The sequence below is a fragment of the Xenopus laevis genome, chromosome 6L (genome assembly GCF_017654675.1).
Source record: "Xenopus laevis strain J_2021 chromosome 6L, Xenopus_laevis_v10.1, whole genome shotgun sequence".
Classification (NCBI taxonomy): Eukaryota; Metazoa; Chordata; class Amphibia; order Anura; family Pipidae; genus Xenopus; species Xenopus laevis.
Genome location: NC_054381.1, coordinates 127,621,911 through 127,643,415, shown reverse-complemented (window position 1 = coordinate 127,643,415; position 21,505 = coordinate 127,621,911). Strand labels below are relative to the sequence as shown.

The 21,505-nt window shown below is 39.6% G+C and overlaps 1 protein-coding gene and 1 long non-coding RNA gene across 2 annotated transcripts in view; one reads left to right on the top strand and one right to left on the bottom strand.

Moving 5' to 3' along the window:
- LOC121394738 overlaps nt 1-21,505 on the bottom strand; it is a 124,938-nt gene that overhangs the window by 83,275 nt on the left and 20,158 nt on the right. The gene's annotated exons all lie outside the window — the stretch shown is intronic.
- The window catches only part of cpa6.L (carboxypeptidase A6 L homeolog), a 65,985-nt gene continuing 54,575 nt past the window's right edge, over nt 10,096-21,505 (top strand). The window contains exon 1 of the mRNA NM_001086742.1: nt 10,096-10,397. Coding sequence (NP_001080211.1) covers nt 10,294-10,397 — 104 coding nt within the window. The 5' untranslated portion in view covers nt 10,096-10,293. The remainder of the gene's footprint in view (nt 10,398-21,505) is intronic.

The window sequence follows — 21,505 nt, the reverse complement described above, 5'->3', positions numbered from 1 at the left end:
AATAAGCCCTAATGTTTTATAATTGATGGGGTAAGAATGATAGCTCTTTGGGTGTAACTCACTGAGCCAAAAAATTCTAACATTAATGTATACACATGTAACAATATAGTAAATTAGGTGTCACGATTCTCTAACTATGAGCTTTACCCCAATACTTTGCTCTGGATGAGACCTCAATTCTCAGGAGTTAAGACCTCACAACAGTGTGGAGTCAGGGTGTAGTAAAACTGTAAATAGGTGCAGTGCACAATAATTGGGCACCAGTGGTTTTTGCAACTTAACCAGAGAACATATTTATTGAACAGGATAGTCCACAAAGAAGTGTACATAACCAAGCAGGAACATAGAGCAACAGTTGGTAAGCATATACTCACAACACCAATGGTCAGTATTAGTCTCTGCAGGGAAGAGAACATACACAGTAGCAATGAAGGTACACCTAGCTTTCAGACTTTTCTCTAAGTGGAACCCAGGGGAATCACTACATCCCTAAGTCTGTACACTTAGTTAGTGTTGGACTAGGGGGCAAGGGGCACCCCACCACGCCTCTGGTCCCCCACCCCAGGTGTAAAGCACCCTCTGGCTCCCCTCCTTGAGCCGCAACCTGCCCCCTCGCGCATACCGTCTTTTTAGTATAGCCATGCTGAGAATCAAGGAAGACAGAAGCCGCTTCTGCCTTCCTCCAAGGATCGAGTCTGGACCAGCAGGGCCCACGAGAGCTAGAGCCCACTGGAGTTTTTTCCTGGTGTCCTGCCGGCCCAGTCCGGCACTGCACTCAGTACTTACACTGGGCAATTGGTACCCGGGATCTTAATCCCACTTACACTCCTCGTCTGAGCCTCAGGCTGCTCAGCTAAATAGCCTAACTATCTGTCACTCATAGAGTGACCTCTTAAGGTGAGTAGCCTTTCCTTACTAGATCTGACCTTTCTAGGTTCCACTTCTCCTTTCCTGCCTGCTCAGGCAAGGGATTAACAAAATGGACCCTGATGAGGGGGCTGCCATGTTTGTGCTGCAGTGGTCCATTAGCATTAGAAACTCTAACTGACAGATTGAGAAGGGACAGTAAGGTTGTCAGACCCATCAGCAAAAAAAACAAGCAACATGACTTTTATTTTAATTAATATTGTGAAATGTATTTTTTTTATTGTCAGTATAATTTTAAAGAATCAGTCAGACAAATAAATGTTATAAAAGTACCCAATGAATGAATGAAAGAAACACATGTTGATGGCACTGGTATACAGGCAAAATAGGTAGATGACAAATAGGTAGATAAAGTGTTGATACAACACTTTTATGTGCAAAGTGGCAGCTCCTCTTAATACAATGACTGAAACCATACAGGATGGCATAATTTATCATGGAAAAATAAAAATAAGATTTTATTGGCATAATTACTTGTATATACCGGGTCTCACTTCCCACACTGGGAGGCAGCCAGCAGCATTTCAGGGGCTGAGATGCCACCACCCCCTGAACTAGCAGAGCCAAATGTCTGTGTTAAAAAAAAGAAATTTGGCTCTTAAATTTACCAGAGGTGGCTTTTTGCCGCCCCTGGTATTTGGCCATTCCATGCAGCCTCAGGCAAGTTTCTCACCTTGCCTCATTGCAGGAGCGGCTCTGGAGGCAGCAAGCAAAAAACAAGTAAAAAACATAAACTTAATTTATGTTTTCTCATAACAGACTTAGTTGCTACACTTGAAGCTCTAAAGACCAAACTGCAGTAATGCGCAAAACATGTAAATTAGTCCCCCCATACAGGTTAATTGACTCCTGATAAACTTGTCCCTATTGTGTGTGAATGTGAAGGGGCCTTAGATTATTGGGGAAGGGACTGACGTGAAGGGTGTTTCAACCTGAAACATTTCCTTGAATGCTACTTGAAATAAAGTAAATTGCTGATGAGAAAACATATGCTGTATTAGGATTTCCAAAGTAGCCCAAACTTTCCTTGCAAGTTTATTTGACTAAAACAGACATGGTACAGTCATTGGACACACTTAAGCCGCTATAGTTGGGCTCTAACTTGTAACTAATATGTCTGGTGATCTTTTGCTTATTATATCCTACCATGAGCTAGTCCTCATTCAGCGGGTTCTGATTTCCATGGCTTTCACTTAGGTCTGGTTTTACCCCAGGGTTCTATGTTCACTGTAGCCTGCCCTATACCAGGCTTGAACATATCTACCCCCCTACAGTAATGAGAGCAACGAGACCCTGCCCTGTATTTAATGAGGCAGATGGACAAGGCAGGTATTAGGTGTAAGATTTTCATGAGCCGGAGCACATTGTGCCTCGCTCTTTACAATACAATGTACATTTTACAATATACAAAGTACAAAAACCTATCCCTCAATTGAGGTGAATTATCTGTGACAGTGAAACATTTTCTTTTAGGCTATCCAAAAATCAGAAAAAGATTGCTGAAGTGGATTATTGAACCAATTTATATTAGATTGAAAAGCTGCGGCATCCTTTGATGCACAACTCTCACAGTGGCCTCTTTCCCAATGGGAAGGGGAGTCTCACATTCTTTCCATACAAAGTGATTAAACTGATAATATTCTTTCCCACTAGATGCACATTTACCTGACATCTGGAAAAATAACGCACTAGCATATTAGGCTAAGGCCACACTAGGCGATAGCGCCGCGATTTGACTCGCGGCGACTTTTAAGCCGCAATCGCTGGGGAAACTTTTGCGCTGGCGTCTATGGGGAATCGCGAAAAATCGCCAGCGTAAAAACACACGCGGCGATCTTTTCTCTACTGTCGCTCGAAATTGCCTCACTAGCGATTTTTCGCGATTCCCCATAGACGCCAGCGCAAAAGTTTCCCCAGCGATTGCGGCTTAAAAGTCGCGGCGAAAAGTCGCCGCGAGTCAAATCGCGGCGCTATCGCCTAGTGTGGCCTTAGCCTAAGCAAAGAAGTTATGGAGGAAAGGTTTCCTAATCTATCTAAGTGGACATTGTCCTTATAACCTGAACCTAAAGATCAGTGGTTTATGGACCACAGGAAATGCTACTAAATATTCAGGGACGACTAGTGGTTGAATTTTGAGCTAGTTCTTATTTTCTTCAATGACATTAGGGGGTCCATTGGCAGACTTCTGACACAAAGCAAAAGGGAACCCACCGCGGATTGGGGAAAAGCTCCTTCTTTGATGACATTTGATTTTGTTTCCAACAGTTGCATTTTTAACCGTTTATTTTTTGAACGAATCACACTGCCCCTTACATTATCCACATTTCCAAAGCCGTGGTTGAAGCTTTTTTGTCTTATACAATATTTAAGCCAGTCAGAGAGGCATAGCATAATCCCTGAGCTACAGAAAACATAAATGATGTTTGAATGGAAAAATTATGGTCCAGAAAGCAGGAGCTTGGCGAATAACTAAATAAAGTTCAATAAAATGTTTATGAAGCATTAAAAATGAAATATGTATAATTACAATTACATATTAAAGGTACTCAGGCATCATACAATTGTTTCTCTTCTGATTCTTAATTTGTCTTAAACTTTAAGGTAAAATATCAAGTAAATTTCTGTGCCATATTGGTGGCTGACAATATAGACTCCCAAGCCTCCAATATAAGGCTTGGCTATAATCTACCCAGGCCTAGAACCAGGGAATACAATATATATATATATATATATATATATATATATATATATATATATATATATATATATATATATATATATATATATATATATATATATATATATAAATATAGTAGTTCTTATTTTAATCGGCAATGCAGCCATGAGGGGAACACTGGGGGTAAATTATATGGGCTGTCCATCATGGCCATGGCTGTGAAAACCAATATTTACTTTTCAGTATCTCAAAAGATAACACTTTGATAATCACTGGGAAATATAAGGGCAGAGACACATCGCTTCTTCTTCACGCCGGTTAGAATATAAATCGATGGCAGGGTGGCACTCTGATTGCTTCCGCTTTCTGAGGTCGCCCAAAGTTTCCTCGTGAGGCAATTTCGGGTGACTTCGGAAAACAAATCATTCCTAGTGCCATCCCGTCAGCGATTTACATTCTAGCCGGCAGGAAGGCAGTTTGGGGAGATTAGTTGCCCGACGAAGAAGCAATTTGTCGCTGGGTGACTAATATCCCGAAATATTGGCGTGTCTCTGCCCTAAATAGTAGAGGGACTGAGATCGACTACAGAGATAAGCAAGAATAGCAATAACACAATAACAGTAAAGCCTAAATGTGGCCATACACTTTACAATTACAATCTTTCCCAAGATTGTTCGCTTTTACTACAAACGTTAGGAGCTGAACAGGTAGAAATAATAGAATTCTATCTTTATCTTATGATTCAGCAGCATCCCCTTGCCAATTTTTAGCCGGCTTTGAAGGGTGCTTTTGAATCAAGAATTTTCATCTTGGTTAAACAACAAGGCGACTGATATCTTTTTCTGATATCGGTTGCCTCATCTCCCCCCATATACACACCGAATATCACAAAACGAATTTCTGTGCTTGTATGGCCACCATTCTGCTTTGATGGGTTTTCAGGGTCAGTAACTCCCATCAACCAGATAGCATTTTACTTGGATGCCAGAAAGAAGCAGTATAGGAAGGATTAAAAAACACAAATAATAAAAAAAGAAACCCCCTTGAAATAGAACAGGTCCAACTATTACACACTGAAAATTAATTTAATGATCATGATGAACTTTCCTTTAAGATATAAACAATAGATCTAATATATTAAGAAGGCATCGCTCAAAGGTGAGTAGAAGGATGATAGCAGTTCTGCTGCAAGGCAGCCAGTTTACTGATGGAAAGAAACGATGAATCATTTCCCTCAGAGCATAGTGCTTGGGGCTCAATCATAAAATAAATGCATCTTCTCTACTGGCTAGAATCCTATTGGGTTCCTAGCCTATCCTCTGCTGATAGGAGAACCATGTAGCTTCACAACATGGTACTGCATTTGACATCCAGGTGCCTTGTTGAAGCTAATAGTGACAATGCCTGAGATTTATACAAAGGTAAAATAAGTAAAATAACGCCCCTACAAGGGTTACTTGGAAGCAAGAAGATTGTATAGCTCATTATTTAAGCATTATTAAAATAAAACACTGGCGAAAACATTCTTGAAAGGAAAAACATATACATTTCTTGTACTGTACAGTGCTTTCAAATATTCTTAGAATGCATAAACACACACACACACACACATATATATATATGCCCCCTATATACTGTTCAGTCCTTATTAGTAAATTGATTGCAAACCCCTGCCTCATATAACAGGGTGATGATGAAGCATGATAGCACTGGCAGTACTATGCTTGACTCAAAATGAGGGATGAGCAAACTATATCAGCTGGTGCATTTAGTATGGTTTCACCAGCCACAACTAGAATCTCACCACGCAGTCTCCTTTACCAGTAAATAAAGAAATGGCTGTCACAGTTAAATGTGACTGTACACGTATATCACTGCATGAGCTAGCATTCTTTTGACCAACCAATTTTAATATTTGTCAAAATATGATGCTCATGATTATTCTCCCATATGCTTACATGGCAGCAGCATGTTCCATAACACGATATGAAAGCATAAAATGACAGTAGCATAAGCCAATGTAGCCTAATCCCCTCTAGGATCTGAGCTGGCCTGGAAATCTTTTTAAAGCATTCGGCAACTCCGTTCAGAGAGGGTGGATGAAATTAGCAGGAAACATTAGGATGGATGGCTGTTTACAGATGGTAATTTACAAATGTTTGCTAGAAAGAAAAGCTACAAGCTTTGTGCTCTCCTGACATTAACACAGCATAACATCACTGTGTTATAACTCACTGTAGGTGTGAGAATAGGGTTGCCACCCGGCCAGTATTTTACCTGCCTAGCCGGTAAAACACCTGCCATAGCCGGGGCCGGTATTACAAATTTACCGGCAATGTAACTGCCGGTAAATTTGTAATACCCTTCAAAAAGACCCCTCGGCCTGCCCCCAATCCTCTGTAACTTCGCGTTGTGGCCCTGCCCCTTTTTTGTCACGGCTCCACCTCTTTTGTTCCCGCCCCCCACCAGCCGGTAACAAATATAGGGAAAGGTGTCAACTCTACGTGAGAAGGGTCTGACTGATGGGTCACTGGGAAAAAAAACCTGTGGGTCTCGACCTTCATTGACCCCCGCTGGCACATATTCCACAAGGATGTTGCTCCCCCAACCGTGCATAGCTGCAGTAGAAGAGAGGTACAGGGCATGCCGGGGGGGCAGAAGCCAGGAGGGGGGCCCTTTAGGTCACAATGGGGGCCCTTGATGTTGCAGCCCTGGTGGGCCCCAGACACACCAGTCCAAGATGGGAGAGTCAGACTTAAGGTAGTCAGTAGCCAGGACTGGACTGGGATTCAAAATAGGCCCTGGCATTCCTAGTACACAGGCCCAAACTACCCCCACCAGCCCACTTAATAGTCACTTTATAAGGCATATTACAGCAGCCCCTCTGGCATTTGCCAGAACCCTCAGATTGCCAGTCCAGGCCTGTCAGTAGCAACCAAAGGCTCCAATAAGGAGAGCAGGAAGGGTTAGACTACTGGAGGAGCCAAGTGAAGCTAATGGCACACAGGCCTGGCTTTTCTCTGCTTGTGTTTTATTTGCTCTAACAGGACGTATGCCTGGGACAGAAAAATACACAGGAACAGAAGGAGCAGTTGGGAGTACATCAGCTTTTCTCTGCCTATGAAGAAAATGCAGACAGAGAAAAAGCCAAGCCTCAGCCCTGTGCTCCTATAGGCAAAAGGGAGCTAAAGGCATTGTCCTCTGTACCAACCATAGTAGAACTAAATGAAGGCCCTGCATGTAGCTTCACCCTAAATTACCTTATATTGCAATAGTTGCTGAATTTTGATCATGCCAAGGGCTTTGTTGAACTGGCATAACCTCTGCCTCCCTGCCTTTCCCAAATCATTGTCACTAAGAAGAGCTGCATATTTCCCGGTGACCATACTAGGTGCTGGCCTTGTCAGACGTCAGGGGTCCTAGTGTAAGAAATACATGAATGTATCTTGTACAGTAATAGGGATGGGGGAGGGAGTGATGCAATCTTTCCAGATGGAACATATTCTTTGTTCTTAAAATACTATATAAATTTAATTATTTTCTTTCCTTTATCTATATAGCAGCACTTTTCAGAGATTATTCATCATTCAAGACAAGTTGTACCGTTTATGCTCAGCCCCAATGATAATGTATATAACTGCATTACTACTGATCCATGTTTTCAGATGTTCTGTATTTCAGTGGGAGATCCAGATGATATCATGAAAGAGAAGTTATTTAGCAGCCAGAATTGCACAGTCAGACCTCCTTTATATCTTATTTGAGATGTTGTAACTGCGCATATGTGTCTGCAATGGAAAATGTCAGCTGCATATTCCACATGGGCTGCTTTAAAGGAACAATAACATCAAAAAATTATAGTGTTTTAAATTAAAATATAAAATTATGTAGTGTTGCCCTGCACTGGTAAAACTGCCGTGTTTGCTTCAGAAACACTACTATTGTTTATATAAATAAGCTGCTGTGTAGCAATGGGGGCAGCCATTCAAAGGAGAAAAGTCTCAGGTTACACAGCAGATAGATAAGGGGGCTGGGCAGGTGACATCAGCGATTGGCATTTTACCACATTATTCTTTGCAGAGTCCTGTTTAATCCAGACAGCCTTGATAAAAACCAGATTGTCCAGGTCAAAACCAAACAAGTACCAATCCTACACTCACTGCTTAATATTAATGGCTGCTAGCGGCTTCATCTTGACCTTCTAAGGGGTCCCTCTTACCTACATGTCGTCATGACTACTCACTACCGTTTCTTGGATATGCCAGTTGTTGCTAACTTGTACTCCCGTCCTTAAAGGGGACCCTTCACCCAAAAAAATTATTCAAAATCCTATTTTATCACATTAGTCAAGCAAAATGAACTTTAATTACACTATATAAATTATTTGAATCTTGTTTCCTTCAGTCTGGGATTTATAGCAAGCAGGCAGCAGCAATTTTGTGGACACTGTTATTAAGACAAGTCTTGTATCATCTCAGAATCTTGTTTGTGCACCAGAATGGGGGAGCTGATGTCCATCCCCATGCCCTACACAATTAAACGGTGAAGAGAACGGGGGAATGTGGCAAGAGCAGTGACATCTAGGAAGTGCTGAATGGAAATTGAAAGCAATTGTCTGCCCCGCCTCTATGCCTAAGGCATAGAAGAGTGGCAGACAATATTTGATTGACAGCTTAGATGTTTAAATGAGCTTACAACAGCTATGAATGCTTTAATAAAAAATAGAAATTGGATTTCATGTTTAATTTGAAAAGGACTTTTATAATATAGATTTTTGTGTCTGGGTGACAGGTCGACTTTAACCCAGAGCATTGTTGTCTCAGTTCTGTAAAAAATAATGAATAATACTTTCCAAATCCAGCACATACCTCCCAACATTTGAAAAATGGAAAGAGGGACAAAAAGATCTGTGGCCACACCCCCTAAATACCATGGCCATTTTATAAAATGTGTCAGGTTATACAAAGTTTGAACAAATTTCCCTGGATTTTAGGTACATGTTTTATGTGTTATAACAGTTAATGAAAGTGAGAGTCCCCTTAAAGGCTGCAAGTCACTGTTCTCCCAAAAGACTTGCTTATCTTAAATAGTTACAATTGTATCTAAATGCAGGTGCTGCTTATTCTGGGCTCTCTACCAAAAGCTTCTTATTTAATTATGTTTCAGACAGTGTAAATATTTCTGGCTGTTCAATGCAGGAGCTTAAACGGAAATGTAGGACATTTCAGTAACAAGCCAGCAGACCAAATCCACAGGAAGTTTTTGGCTTATGGCTTAAGAGTGAATGCCTTTCCTTCCTTGGGCCTAAAAGACTAGTGTCCTCTCCCCCATGAAATCCCACTGTTGACATCACTGTACCATGCCTACTCCTGTGCTCCTTCAGTGCCCCTTCTGCCAACTCCCCTACAACTTGCCAGAAGGCTCAATTAGTTCTTGTTTGCTGGCCTGTCCTGTCCTGTTTATGTCTGAGCACAAAGGTGAAAAGTGCTTTTGTGCCTTTAAAAAAACAAACTTTCTTCTACCCCGGGCCACCATCAGGGGAGTACAGGAGATACTGCAGTCAGGGGTCAGTCAAACAGAGGCTCAAAGGTAAAAAGCACATTGGGAAGGGTTTGGGTGGTGCAGGGTGGAGTTTTATCATACTTCAGGGGTGACCAAAGTAGATCTAGGCATGGCCATAGATATGAGGGGAATCCTATGTTTCATTGAGGCAGAATTTTGCATTTATATATTGGAAATTCCAATCATCCAGGGGGCCTAGGAGACTAGTGGGCTAATAATTGGGGCACTGTAGGGTGTGGTCCCTACTACATTATTAGTATGTGGCCCTATGATAACTGATGGTGGCCCTACTTTTATCCCCTACACCCCGTTCTTTGCAACTTCCTCTCCTAATATTGTATCTCTCTCTCTTGTGAGCAAATTCATAATGTAAGGGAATCAAAACACATTTTTTGTATGATTTTTTTTTGTAAGATTAGGACCTTGCAGGAGGGGTGCAGAAGCGTTTCTGATCTATAGGTACAAGGAGTAATTTTACTGGCAAGGTGTATAAGGAGCTGAACGTAAACATTAATGAAAAGTTTGACATAAATGACATAAATTCAGGTAATCGTCATACAGTCGGAGGTGAGAATTCCTGATGAAACTAACAACACACATAGCAGACTGTACTGTTTTTTAAAGGTTTTCTTTATTCGGCTTGTTTCATAGTGTCCAACTTTCTCCCTTGCCAAAGAACATTTGTAACGACTAATGAAAGCAAGATCAGAGAATGTACAGTACAGTATGTGGTGGGGCGGAAGAAATGAACCACATTCCAAATTCCAAGGCAAAGTAAGTCACTAGGTGATTAACCAACATACAGAGGTCTTCTGTGGAGTTAATATATGTGCCTCCCCACTGCAGTCACGTGTCTCCTACCCCCTCCGTCTCATCTGAACTAATCCTGGCTGAGTGTCAGGAACACCAAAATCCTCAAATGAGTGCAAGGTCTTCCCACTGTCACACATCCGTCCATAGGAGCAAGTCACAGCTTCACTTCCACAGAGTTTCTGCTGCTGAATTTCTCCCAGCAGAGAGCCCACTCCCTCCACTTCTCCCCAGAGAACTGAACTTATGGATGCTTAGCTGTGGTGGTCTCATTCATATCTGGGAACTCTTAGGTGCTGCTGTGTGAGTGTGAGATCATGTTCTGCACATGGGGGGCTCAGCACCTCGTCCTGCTCTTCCTCCTCCTCTCCTGTGCTTTGTCGGCAGGACAGTGCCACTTGTACAATAACCGCTATTCCTGGTAAGATGTTGTATTGCTCCCTACAGTCACCTTTGTCTTCCTTTGCTTTTGTCTCCAACAGTCTCTTACAGTCTCTTCTGCACTAAGATGTCTTTTGTCTCTCCAGTCTTTGTAATAAAATACATTGTGCAGAATTCTGCTCAAACATGATAATTTTATCATTATCTGTTATTTCTGTACTTATGGATATATGCAGCTTTATTCAGTGTTAGCTGCCTAAAAACTGGTTTAATTTTTATAGGGGGCAAGTATAGTAATGGATTTTCATAGGATTTAACTAAAACTACTTCTAACCAGTTCCATGTAGCATTTACACCGTATGTGACACTAGACATATTCTGACATCTGCGCTCAGCATTTCATCTGGAGTTGATCAGTACATGTATGTGGGTTGTGGGGTGGGGAATGGGGTCCTAAGATTTTAAACAAACAATGGTTACTTGGTCTGGTGTCAATAGCATGCAGCTAATTTGGGTTTGGCACAAGTAACCCAGCTGTTTCACAACTACAGTTTATAGGGGATCCTAGTTGTTGTATAGTTCAGAAAAAAGAAGCCAAAGGGCAATTGGTTCTGTGGAAGTATAGGAAAGGAACCTTTTTTTTTACATTTTAGAATAGCGGAAACATACAACGTATTGGAGTTCCTGTCCCCGTTTTTCAATATATCTTCTTCAAACTTGACTTAAAACAGGAGCCCTAAAATTCTGTGTTAAATTCTGGCTTCTTCCCTAGCACGCGTTGGTCTGTGATTTTCTCCTTCTGAATTGATGTGAATTCAAAAGCTCACAAGCACACCTGTTCCAGTTTGGGGAAGGCCAATTTATGACTCAGCACCATGCAGTAATACAAATGTTTAAAAAGCCTTTTTTGAAGAAACTAAAACAAGTGGAGCAATGTTGCCTGTCTGTGGTCTGTTATTTTGCCAACACTGACTGCTGACTTGCCACTCCTAAACAAGTTGGCAGCTTTATTGGTCCATGTATGGGGCTAAAACTACAGCCTCCAGGATGAAATCTCAGGTATAAATTAGAAAGGATAAACATTCCATCCTACTTTGCATATTCAAGTTTGAAGAAACAAAATAAAACTGAAAAAAAAGTGCCTTCAGTTTTGAAGAGCTTTAAATCCATGGAGGTGCCCTAACATTTGGAATTGTAATCACTTACCTAATACCCTGGGCTGCAAGCAATCCTCTTCCTCCCTTCTTTCTTCAGATCCTGTGGGCCACTGCATGCTCAGTAGAGCAAAAAAAGACAGGTTTATGTCTGGATTTAAAGGAGAAACAAATCCCTTATTAAAAAAAACCCTACCCAACATAGACCCCCCCTCTCCCCTAGCCTAGCTGCTACCCCGGGCAAATGCCACTTATTACTCATCCCTCGGTGCAGATTCAGGGATCGGAGTTCACAGCAGCCATCTTGTTCTCTTCGGTAATCTGAGAATGAGACTGGCAAAGCGGTGCATGGCAGTTGGAACAATTTCCCGATTTGCGACAACTGCACATGCGCCGAAATTGACAGAAATTGCTGAAGTGCCGGAAGAAGACACCAGGAAGATGGCTGCCGTGAACTCCAATCCCTGAATCTGCACCAAGGGGTAAATAAAAAGTTAGTGGCATTTGACTGGGGTAGCAGGCTGGGGGGGGAGGAGAGGGTATCTATAGGGGGTAAGGGTTGTTTTTAATAAGGGGTTTGTTTCTCCTTTAAGTTGTACTGCAAATGTGCACCCACACAAAGAAAGAAGAGGATTGCTTTCTCACATGTGCACAGACCGTTGCAGTTTCTGCTAAGATGTACACTGGCCCACTGTATCAGGTTAGTGATAAAAATCCTTCAGAGAGCCCTAACATTTGGGACCCAGTATCAACTGGACCTTTTCTTCTCCTTTAATTTGAAAAGGAATGTTGTAAAGTAGCTTTTAATGTCTGGGTGACAGGTCCCCTTTATTTATTGATTATGCTGAAGTAATCAGGGATCAGGAAGTAGAATGTGACTTTACTTTTCAGTTTCAGTAGTTGTCCTGTTAAAAGGGGTTAGAAGTTAACTTTTAGTATGTTATAGAATGGCCAATTCTAAGCAACTTTCAATTGGTTCTCATTTGCTTTCTTCTTCTGACTCTTTCCAGCTTTCAAATGGGGGTACCGACAACTTATCTAAAAACAAATGCTCTGTAAGGCTACAAATTTATTGGTATTTCTAGTTTGTATTAATCATATTTTATTTAGGCCCTCTCCTATTCATAGTCCAGTCTCTTATTCAAAGCAATGCATGGTTGCTAGGATCATTTGGACCCTAGCAACCAGACTGCTGAAAATGCAAACTAGAATGCTGCTGGATAAAAAACGAAAATAACTCAAACTACAAATAATAAAAAATGAAAACCAATTGCAATTGTCAGAATATCACTCTCTGCATCACACTAAAAGTTAATAATTTAAAGGTGAACAACCCCTTTAATGCAAAATAATACAAACATTTCCTAAATAAAACAACAGACAAAGGGTGTATTCAGCAGAGGCCCAATTCATTGAACTAATGTTGAAAGGGGGAATATATTGATCCTAGGTATAAACAACGCTTGCCTTCACATTATTATCCAGTAATGCAAATAATGATAATCTGAGATTATTTAACATTATTTGCTTTGATCAGGGAACATATTTCATCCACAAACTAAATAGTGCAATTTGCATTACTCAGAATCCATTAATGGCCAGTAAAATGTCCCAAAATACCAAGTAAAATGTGATATGAGAACCACACTACAGGATGTCAACAGAGGGCTTGTTACCCCCCCCCCCACTCACAATTGTTCAGATTTATAATGTTGATTGGATGGGGCAAATGCTTGTCCTTAGGATAGTAAATCATTGTTTTTCATTATATTTTGTGCTGCTGCATTAGATCTTTTACATTCGAGTGTTTCCCCTGGCAATGACTTTAGCCTACTCAGACTAAAGTAAGCAAATTAGGCAACGCTAGCGCAACTTCGCTTTGCTTGGCGCAGTAACGCTAGTGCAACTTCGCCAGCGTTTGGCGTCCTGGACGTAACTTCGGATTTTAGTGAATTAAGAGTTGATCTGGTGAATCTAAGCCTGGCGAAGTTTTGCACTGTGACTGAAGCCGTCGCTGGCGAGTTTTCAGAGGTTAGTAAATTTGCCCCAATAGCTCTTTCACTGTTCTGTTAGGTGGGGGGTGACACCTTTTCTGCCAAATTAATAATAAATTCTCAGTGACAGCCCTTATTCCTTATAGTAGTGCATTATGCACCGAACTGAATGCTGTGCCATTCCAATAGGTTAGATCCACTGTGAAATAAACATAGTGCCATTGATTAATTGATATTATTATTGCAGTGAACTGAACACCATGAAATTTAAAGGCGACTTCTGTAATGAACTGAACAGTGTAACATTTGCAGAGGGTAGATCTGCAGTGCATTAGGGTATTGTGGGATTCCTACAAGTTGAATTCCATTTTTATTTTGTATATGCGCTCAAGTTATCTCTCGCTTATGTGAAAAGTTACATGCATGGCTGAAAAGTGAATAAAGGCTACAAGAAACTAATTGAGGGGGATTTTTAGCTGTTGTCATTCATTCTAAAAGCAGATTGAATCAATGAAATTCCGTTATTCATTTGTGTAGAGGTTTATTTGATATTCGTGGATATATACATAATTTAACCGAGCACCCCATTTACACACTTTGGCCTTGGAGTGCGGATACTCACTGGACTGAGATATATATATATATATATAGATAGATATATATATATATATATATATATAGATAGATATATAGATAGATATATATATATATATATATAGATAGATAGATATATATATATATATAGATAGATATATATATATATAGATATAGATATATAGATATATAGATATAGATATATATATATATGTATATATATATTTACTAGTGCAGTTATTTACCTTGAGGCATACTTTACATTTCCAGTGCAGACACAATTTTCATTCCTGGCTATTCAGGCTGAAAGAGGAGGTTGTTATTCCAGTAAATAAGGATCTAAGTTGCCTGGGAATTACAGGGGAATCTTTTTTGGAAGAGGACAGCTGGGTTAGGTAAATATGCCTGAAACATGTTAGGAGTTCATGGTGTCACAGGCTTTTCAGCTCGAGATACAGTGACCGTTCTTTCAGTATAGTGAGTGACTGGTTGTTTTGATCTTCTAAACTGGGAGTTGTAGCCGTTTGGTTTGTAGGGGACAAAGACATAATAGGGTTCAGCTGTGATGATTTCTGGTGGGTCTAGATTAACCAGTGCATTAAAGTATGATGTCTCTCTAAGTATATTTAGTATTCGAGGGCTGTCTCTGGCCCCCAGCTGTTTTTGATGCACCTTGTCATGGGATACTGAGCAGCTGGAGGGCCACATGTCAGTCATCTCTGCTGTATTTAAAGGGATCCTGTCATCGGAAAACATGTTTATTTCAAAACGCACCAGTTAATAGTGCTACTCCGGCAGAATTCTGCACTGAAATCCATTTCTCAAAAGAGCAAACAGATTTTTTTATATTCAATTTTCAAATCTGACATGGGGCTAGACATTTTGTCAATTTCCCATCTGCCCCTGGTCATGTGACTTGTGCCTGCACTTTAGGAGAGAAATGCTTTCTGGCAGGCTGCTGTTTTTCCTTCTCAATGTAACTAAATGTGTCTCAGTGGGACATGGGTTTTACTATTGAGTGTTGTTCTTAGATCTACCAGGCAGCTGTTATCTTGTGTTAGGGAGCTGTCATCTGGTTACCTTCCCATTGTTCTTTTGTTTGGCTGCTGGGGGAAAAAGGGAGGGGGTGATATCACTCCAACTTGCAGTACAGCAGTAAAGAGTGATTGAAGTTTATCAAAGCACAAGTCACATGACTTGGGCAGCTGGGAAATTGACAATATGTCTAGCCCCATGTCAGATTTCAAAATTGAATAATTTAAAAAATCAGTTTGCTCTTTTGAGAAATGGATTTCAGTGCAGAATTCTGCTGGAGCAGCACTATTAACCGATTCATTTTGAATTTTTTTTTTCCCATGACAGTATTCCTTTAATAGCAGCATAACAGGACTGTACCTCCAGGAAAATATATATACCAACATTTTGGCAAATTCAAACAGACTACAGCAACTGAAATATAATATGAAAAAAGAAAGATTAATTAACTATAATTAAAGGGCTCATCCTCAGATGTATGTCTGCAATGAATTTCTATTATTGCTTTTAGCCTTTGGAGGTTTCACTGGGATATGAAGCATATGGAATTAGGTAAGGAAGGAATGCTGTATAATTTCATTAAATACATTTGTAAACAACTCTCTTGGAAATTGTGTTTTTTGGCCAAAACAAGGGAAAACAAACATCTCAAGAGTCAAGAGAAAAGAGAGATGAAAAATGATTGACTAAGGCCTGATCCAAACACCCATTCCAGGCTGCAGTCACTTTTTATTTAAATGAATTGCTAATGATTCTTTATTGGCAGGCACTGGGTTCTTAACATGGGATTTCCCAAGAACACTCAGGCTTGGATCCTCAAATGAGGGAGAAAAATTACATAAATTATTAATTTTCAAACTGGCACCCTCTCTGTCTCATCTCTTTGCAATTCTGAGCAGCGCCAACACATCCGTTGAGATTTTACTTAAACAACAGCTAGAGCAAAGCACATTAATATGTACCCAGATGTAAAGATCTAGCCAAAGAATGATTCACCCATGTGAGTGACCAAATCTGGCTGACATTGGCATCCACCCCTAGAGCCATTGATCAGATAAGTCCGGTCATCTGTGCTCTGTGGTTGGTCAGAAACACCTACATTTGTTGGTTGTCAACCATAGTTAAGACCGGTTAATATCAATATCTGAAGAGATTTCTCATTCAGACATTGATTAGAAAATTGAAACTTTTAGGATTCATATATGCACTGATAGGACATCAATTATGTCAGGATATTAGGACTGTCAATATATGCCCTTGTGTGAGCAACTTTAGACACTCCTGACCTCCATGGCATAGAGTAAATATCTGAAATTGTATTATATCTAATGAATATTATATAGTGGATTCATGATTAATATACATTTTGGGCTTCACTTGAGATTGGAGTACCCAGAGTAATAGCTTTAACTGTGCTCATTAAAGGATGGCAGGTCACAAGGCATATTTCACACTTATATCGCATATGTAATAAAAGCAGGACTGGAACTGTGGGTGCAGTTGGGGGGATGGAATAAGAGGGGAACCAATCAGCGAGGAAAGGTCAAACAGAGAGCAGCATGGGAGGAGTGAGCAGTGGGGGGGGGGGTCTGTGCGGATAGTGCCACTATTACAAAAGGAGCAGCTAGATATATTTACAATAATATTTTGGTCATTCAAAGATTGACACAAATTCCTATCATAGATAATGGGGACGCCACTAGTTTGGCACCAGTCTAGTGGGCAGAAATCAAATATTCGTGGCATAGTTCTTGGAATAAATGTTACCTTTGATTTATTGTAGGCCATATGCCTTGTGCAACATAGATGTGGAAGAGTTCTATATTATGTGTTCATACAATATTTTCTACACAACTATTCATATTTAACTTATGTGTTTAGTGCATATATAAGTATATTTGTATGGCCCCTTAAAATCTGTCAGTAGCTTCAGCCAAGCTTATTTTCCAAAGTTTCAATTTGTATATAATCAGCCATAGGAAAAAAATAATTCTATTGGCTCTGAACACAAAGACATTGCTGTGCAATAATTAAAATGTATTTTAAGGATTGAAGATGCACATTGTCAGCCTTCCCCACCAAATAAATATGTGAGTCTGTATTAGAAATGCTAACTTGCTACGCATAGTTTCCATGGCAGGAATTCAAGATGTAATGCCATTAGAGCAACTAGTGCCCACTGGAAGAGATGTTAGAGAAGGCTTGCTGCAGGAGAAGCAGTTTGGAGCTGGATGGGAAAGTATGGAGCCAAGGACAGATGAGATAATCTGGTAGGAACGTAGTCGTCATGTACAAAACAAGGTGAAAAGGAATGGTACTTTAACCCATCTTAGTAACACAATACATTTGTCTAACAGGCTATCTGTCTTGTTAAATGTATCCTTCACCATCACAATGATGATTTATGATTTGAATGGGAATGAGTAGTAGGGTCCAACAGTCCACACAGTATATTGAGGCCTAGGAGACCACAGTCATTAACTTTCACTTTCCATAGTTTAGTGTAAGGCAGTGTGGTCCAAATTATCCAATGTACCACATGGACATGAGCCAGATGGTAACAAAGTGGTGATAAGGCCTCACCTGGAGTATGCAGTGTAGTTTTGGACTCCAGTCCTTAAGAGGGATATAAATGAGCTGGAGAGAGTGCAGAGACTAAGTGCAACTAAACTGGTTAGAGGGATGGAAGACTTAAATTATGAGAATAGATCGTCAAGGTTGGGGTTGTTTTCTCTGCAAAAAAGGCGCTTGCGAGGGGACATGATTACACTTTACAAGTACATTAGAGGACATTATAGACAAATAGCAGGGGACCCATAATAAGAATCACCGTACCAGAGGCCACCCCTTTAGAGGAAAAGAACTTTCATTTGAAGCAACGTAGGTGGTTCTTCACAGTCAGGACAGTGAGGTTGTGGAATGCACTGCTGGGTGATGATGTGATGGCTGATTCAGTTCATGCCTTTAAGAGTAGCTTGGATGATTTGTTGGACAGACAAAATATCAAAGGCTATTGTGATACTAAACTCTATAGTTAGTATATGTATGGATATATATTATTTATGTGAGGGTATGGAGGGGTGTGTGTATGGATGCTGGGTTTCATTTGGAAGGGTTACACTTGATGTACTTTGTCTTTTTTCAACCCGATTATGTAACTATAAGGGTAAAAGAATCCCAATGCTCTTTTACAAATAAGGAACCATTAAAATCCTAAATGGACCTCCAGCTGCCCAGCCCCAATGAATGAAGTCATTAAAATATACTGAAAGGAAAGGTCAATTGATAATATAAACTCCAACTAACATCAACATGGAATAATAAGTGTAGGATCCATAAGCGCATGAGTAGGGCATCATATAGGGCCATACAAAAAAAAGTGTTGAAATACACACCACTATGCCATTTAAAGCCATTGCGTGCAATGTAAAATTACAGGTAGCAATATAGATATTTAGTGAATTTTGGAGTATGTGTGTAAAATTCTGGAGTAAAAAGAAGTCTTATCTTTTTACCCCATAAATTCTGAACTTGCTCCGTTGACTTCAAATGGTGACTGAGGCAATGGTGCAATTTTCTGCATTGATATGAGCTCTGTGCAATGGATTATTTCTGCAATCAAGGTGCATTGGCAGGGTTATTATAATTGCACATAAACCTCAGCAGAGCTTTATAAATACCACTTATTCTGCACCATGTTTTTAGTTGAAAAACATTTCCCCCAGCTTTATAAATCTGCCCATTATTGTATTCAACCCAAACCTGTAACCATTCAAACAAAGGGTGGATTCACAACAGTGGGGCCACAGATTTATTTATTATGCACAGGACATTTTATTAATACCTGAAAATAGCTTTGATGGTTTTATCTCACCAAATAGAAGTGTTTTGGGAATAGGCATTTCCTGAAGTCTGTATAGCAGCTGGGTCACTGAAACTATTTTCTTATGCATGTGTAGTGTTTAGCCAAAATACTTTTTCTACAATTACTGTGCATTTATACAACTTTACTAAACTAATGCTAGCTTCTACACAACATCTAAATATGATTTCAAAGTGACCTTATGGTTTTAAGACTTTGCTGGCCTTTATACAAAGAGGTGCTGTGTAAAAAAAGGCTGCATTAATTGTATTTATGCCCTAACAGTTATAACATAAGGCCCATAATGGGGAGGCAGGTATTTTTATAGGTTTTTTTTAATTCACTTGTGAAAAAATTGGAAATAAACTCGACCAAGCTTTTATCATTAATTTTTTTGTCTCAACTGCTTTCATATTTATAAAAAAAACCTGAAACGGGAAAAATTAGATTGATACTTTGATAGATTGATAGATAAATAGATACTTTGAAGAAAAAAACTCAGTTGCAATGGAAATCATATTCTTCCATTTACTTTTAAAAATGTATCTTTAAAAATTATAATGTTTAAAATCAATGTGATAAATCTTTTCATAGAACTCAAAATAGACAAAAATCTCTTAAATTGTCACTAAAAACACAATGATCTTTAATATAGAGGCCACTTATTATGTGCAAATAAACATGCTGTAAGCTTGTCTTGTTGCTTGTCTAGACTGAGCCAGTCTCCATAGATAATGTGGGTCAGGACCTCCTATTCATAGAACTGAGTACTTTGTTGAATCCTGTAGACAGCGACAGCTGTAGACAGGGAATACCTGCGTTATGGCCTCTTTAATTACACAAGTGGGATAATAAGTGATTGCCTAATGTATAGTAGCCCAAGAGGAGAAACACTAGTTCAGCCAAAGATAAATTACAGATGTTCCAAGACCTCCAGGCTCTGTTTAGTGTCTAATCTGTGTCCTAAGAATGCTTCTGAACTTGTTACCCTGTATTACAGCTGCTGTGTTGTGATCACGTGCTGAACTGCTTTCCATTATTAGACTTATCACTTGTCTGCACTGATCTGCAGAGCTCCCTTGTACTTGTGCAGTGGCAAGTGGAACAGACAGCCAACTGATTAATCCCTTTAATAAGGGACATGAAGAATTCAGCGTGTCCCTGTACCCAAATGAATTCTAGTAATAACTATTAAATACTTGTAGCTGAATTCCTCAGGCACGCATGAATTTAGCCAGCAGATGTATATGGTAAGGAGGCACCCAGTCATGGTTTATTTTTTAATAAATTATATATTTTATTTAACAAGCACCACTTGAATGAAATCTGTTGGGCTTATTTCATAAGGATCATATTTATTCAGGTATCCTATTAGTACATATTATATCACAGATCATATTACTACTAGAAAATCATGTAAAAATTAAGGGGGTTATTTATCAAAGGCTGAGTTGTGTTTTCCACAAAAATCTGAGTTTTCAAGGGTATATTTTCAGTCAAAAATCTATTTTTATTTTAAAAAAAACACTTGAACTTTTGGAGATTTATTATACCCAAACCCTGGAAATAGCGTGAATCCAAAAATTCAATAAAACACTAATCTAAGTTGAGGTCATGTAAAAGTCCGTGTCAGAGGTCCCATGAAACTTTCGAACATGTTAATAGCCTTCACGGTGTTTGAGTTTTCTCCAGTGGGTTTCGATCAAAAAACTAAATCAATTCAAGTCTTTTTTCACCAAAAAACCCGATCAATTTGAGTTTTTGGGTTGTTAACCCCGAACTCCCTGATTAGAGTTTTTTTCCATTCTAGTTTTTTCTTAAACTGGAAACCATTCGAGTTGTGAGTTCATTCGAGGTCTAAAAAAATTCACATTGTTTTGAAATCCAACCTTTGTTAAATAACCCCCCTAAATAAACTCAATATGCTGGTTTTACCTCTAATAAGGATTCATTTTATATTAGTTTCGAAGTACAAGGTAATGTTTTATTGAGAAAAAAAAAATTGGATTATTTGGATAAAATGGAGTCTATGGGAGATACCGTATATACCCGAGTATAAGCCGAGTTTTTCAGCTTCAAAAATGTGCTTAAAAAGCCTACCTCGGGTCAGCGGTACCCGACCCGAGTAGCTGATATTGCAGTCACTTTTAATCATTCCTTTACCAACAGTTCACTTGGAGAGAGACTGCAATATCCCACAATGCCCTTTGTTGGTTATATGAAAGAATAACAGTGCGCCCTCTGTTGGTTATATGAAAGAATAACATTGACTGCAATATCACACAGCGCCATCTGTTGGTTATATGAAAGAATAACAGTGGCTGCAAAATCACACAGCACCCTCTGTTGGTTATATGAAAGAATAACAGTGACTGCAATATCACACAGTGCCCTCTATTGGTTATATGAAAGATTAACAGTGACTGCAATATCACACAGCGCCCTCTGTTGGTTATATGAAAGAATAACAGTGACTGCAATATCACACAGCGCCCTCTGTTGGTTATAC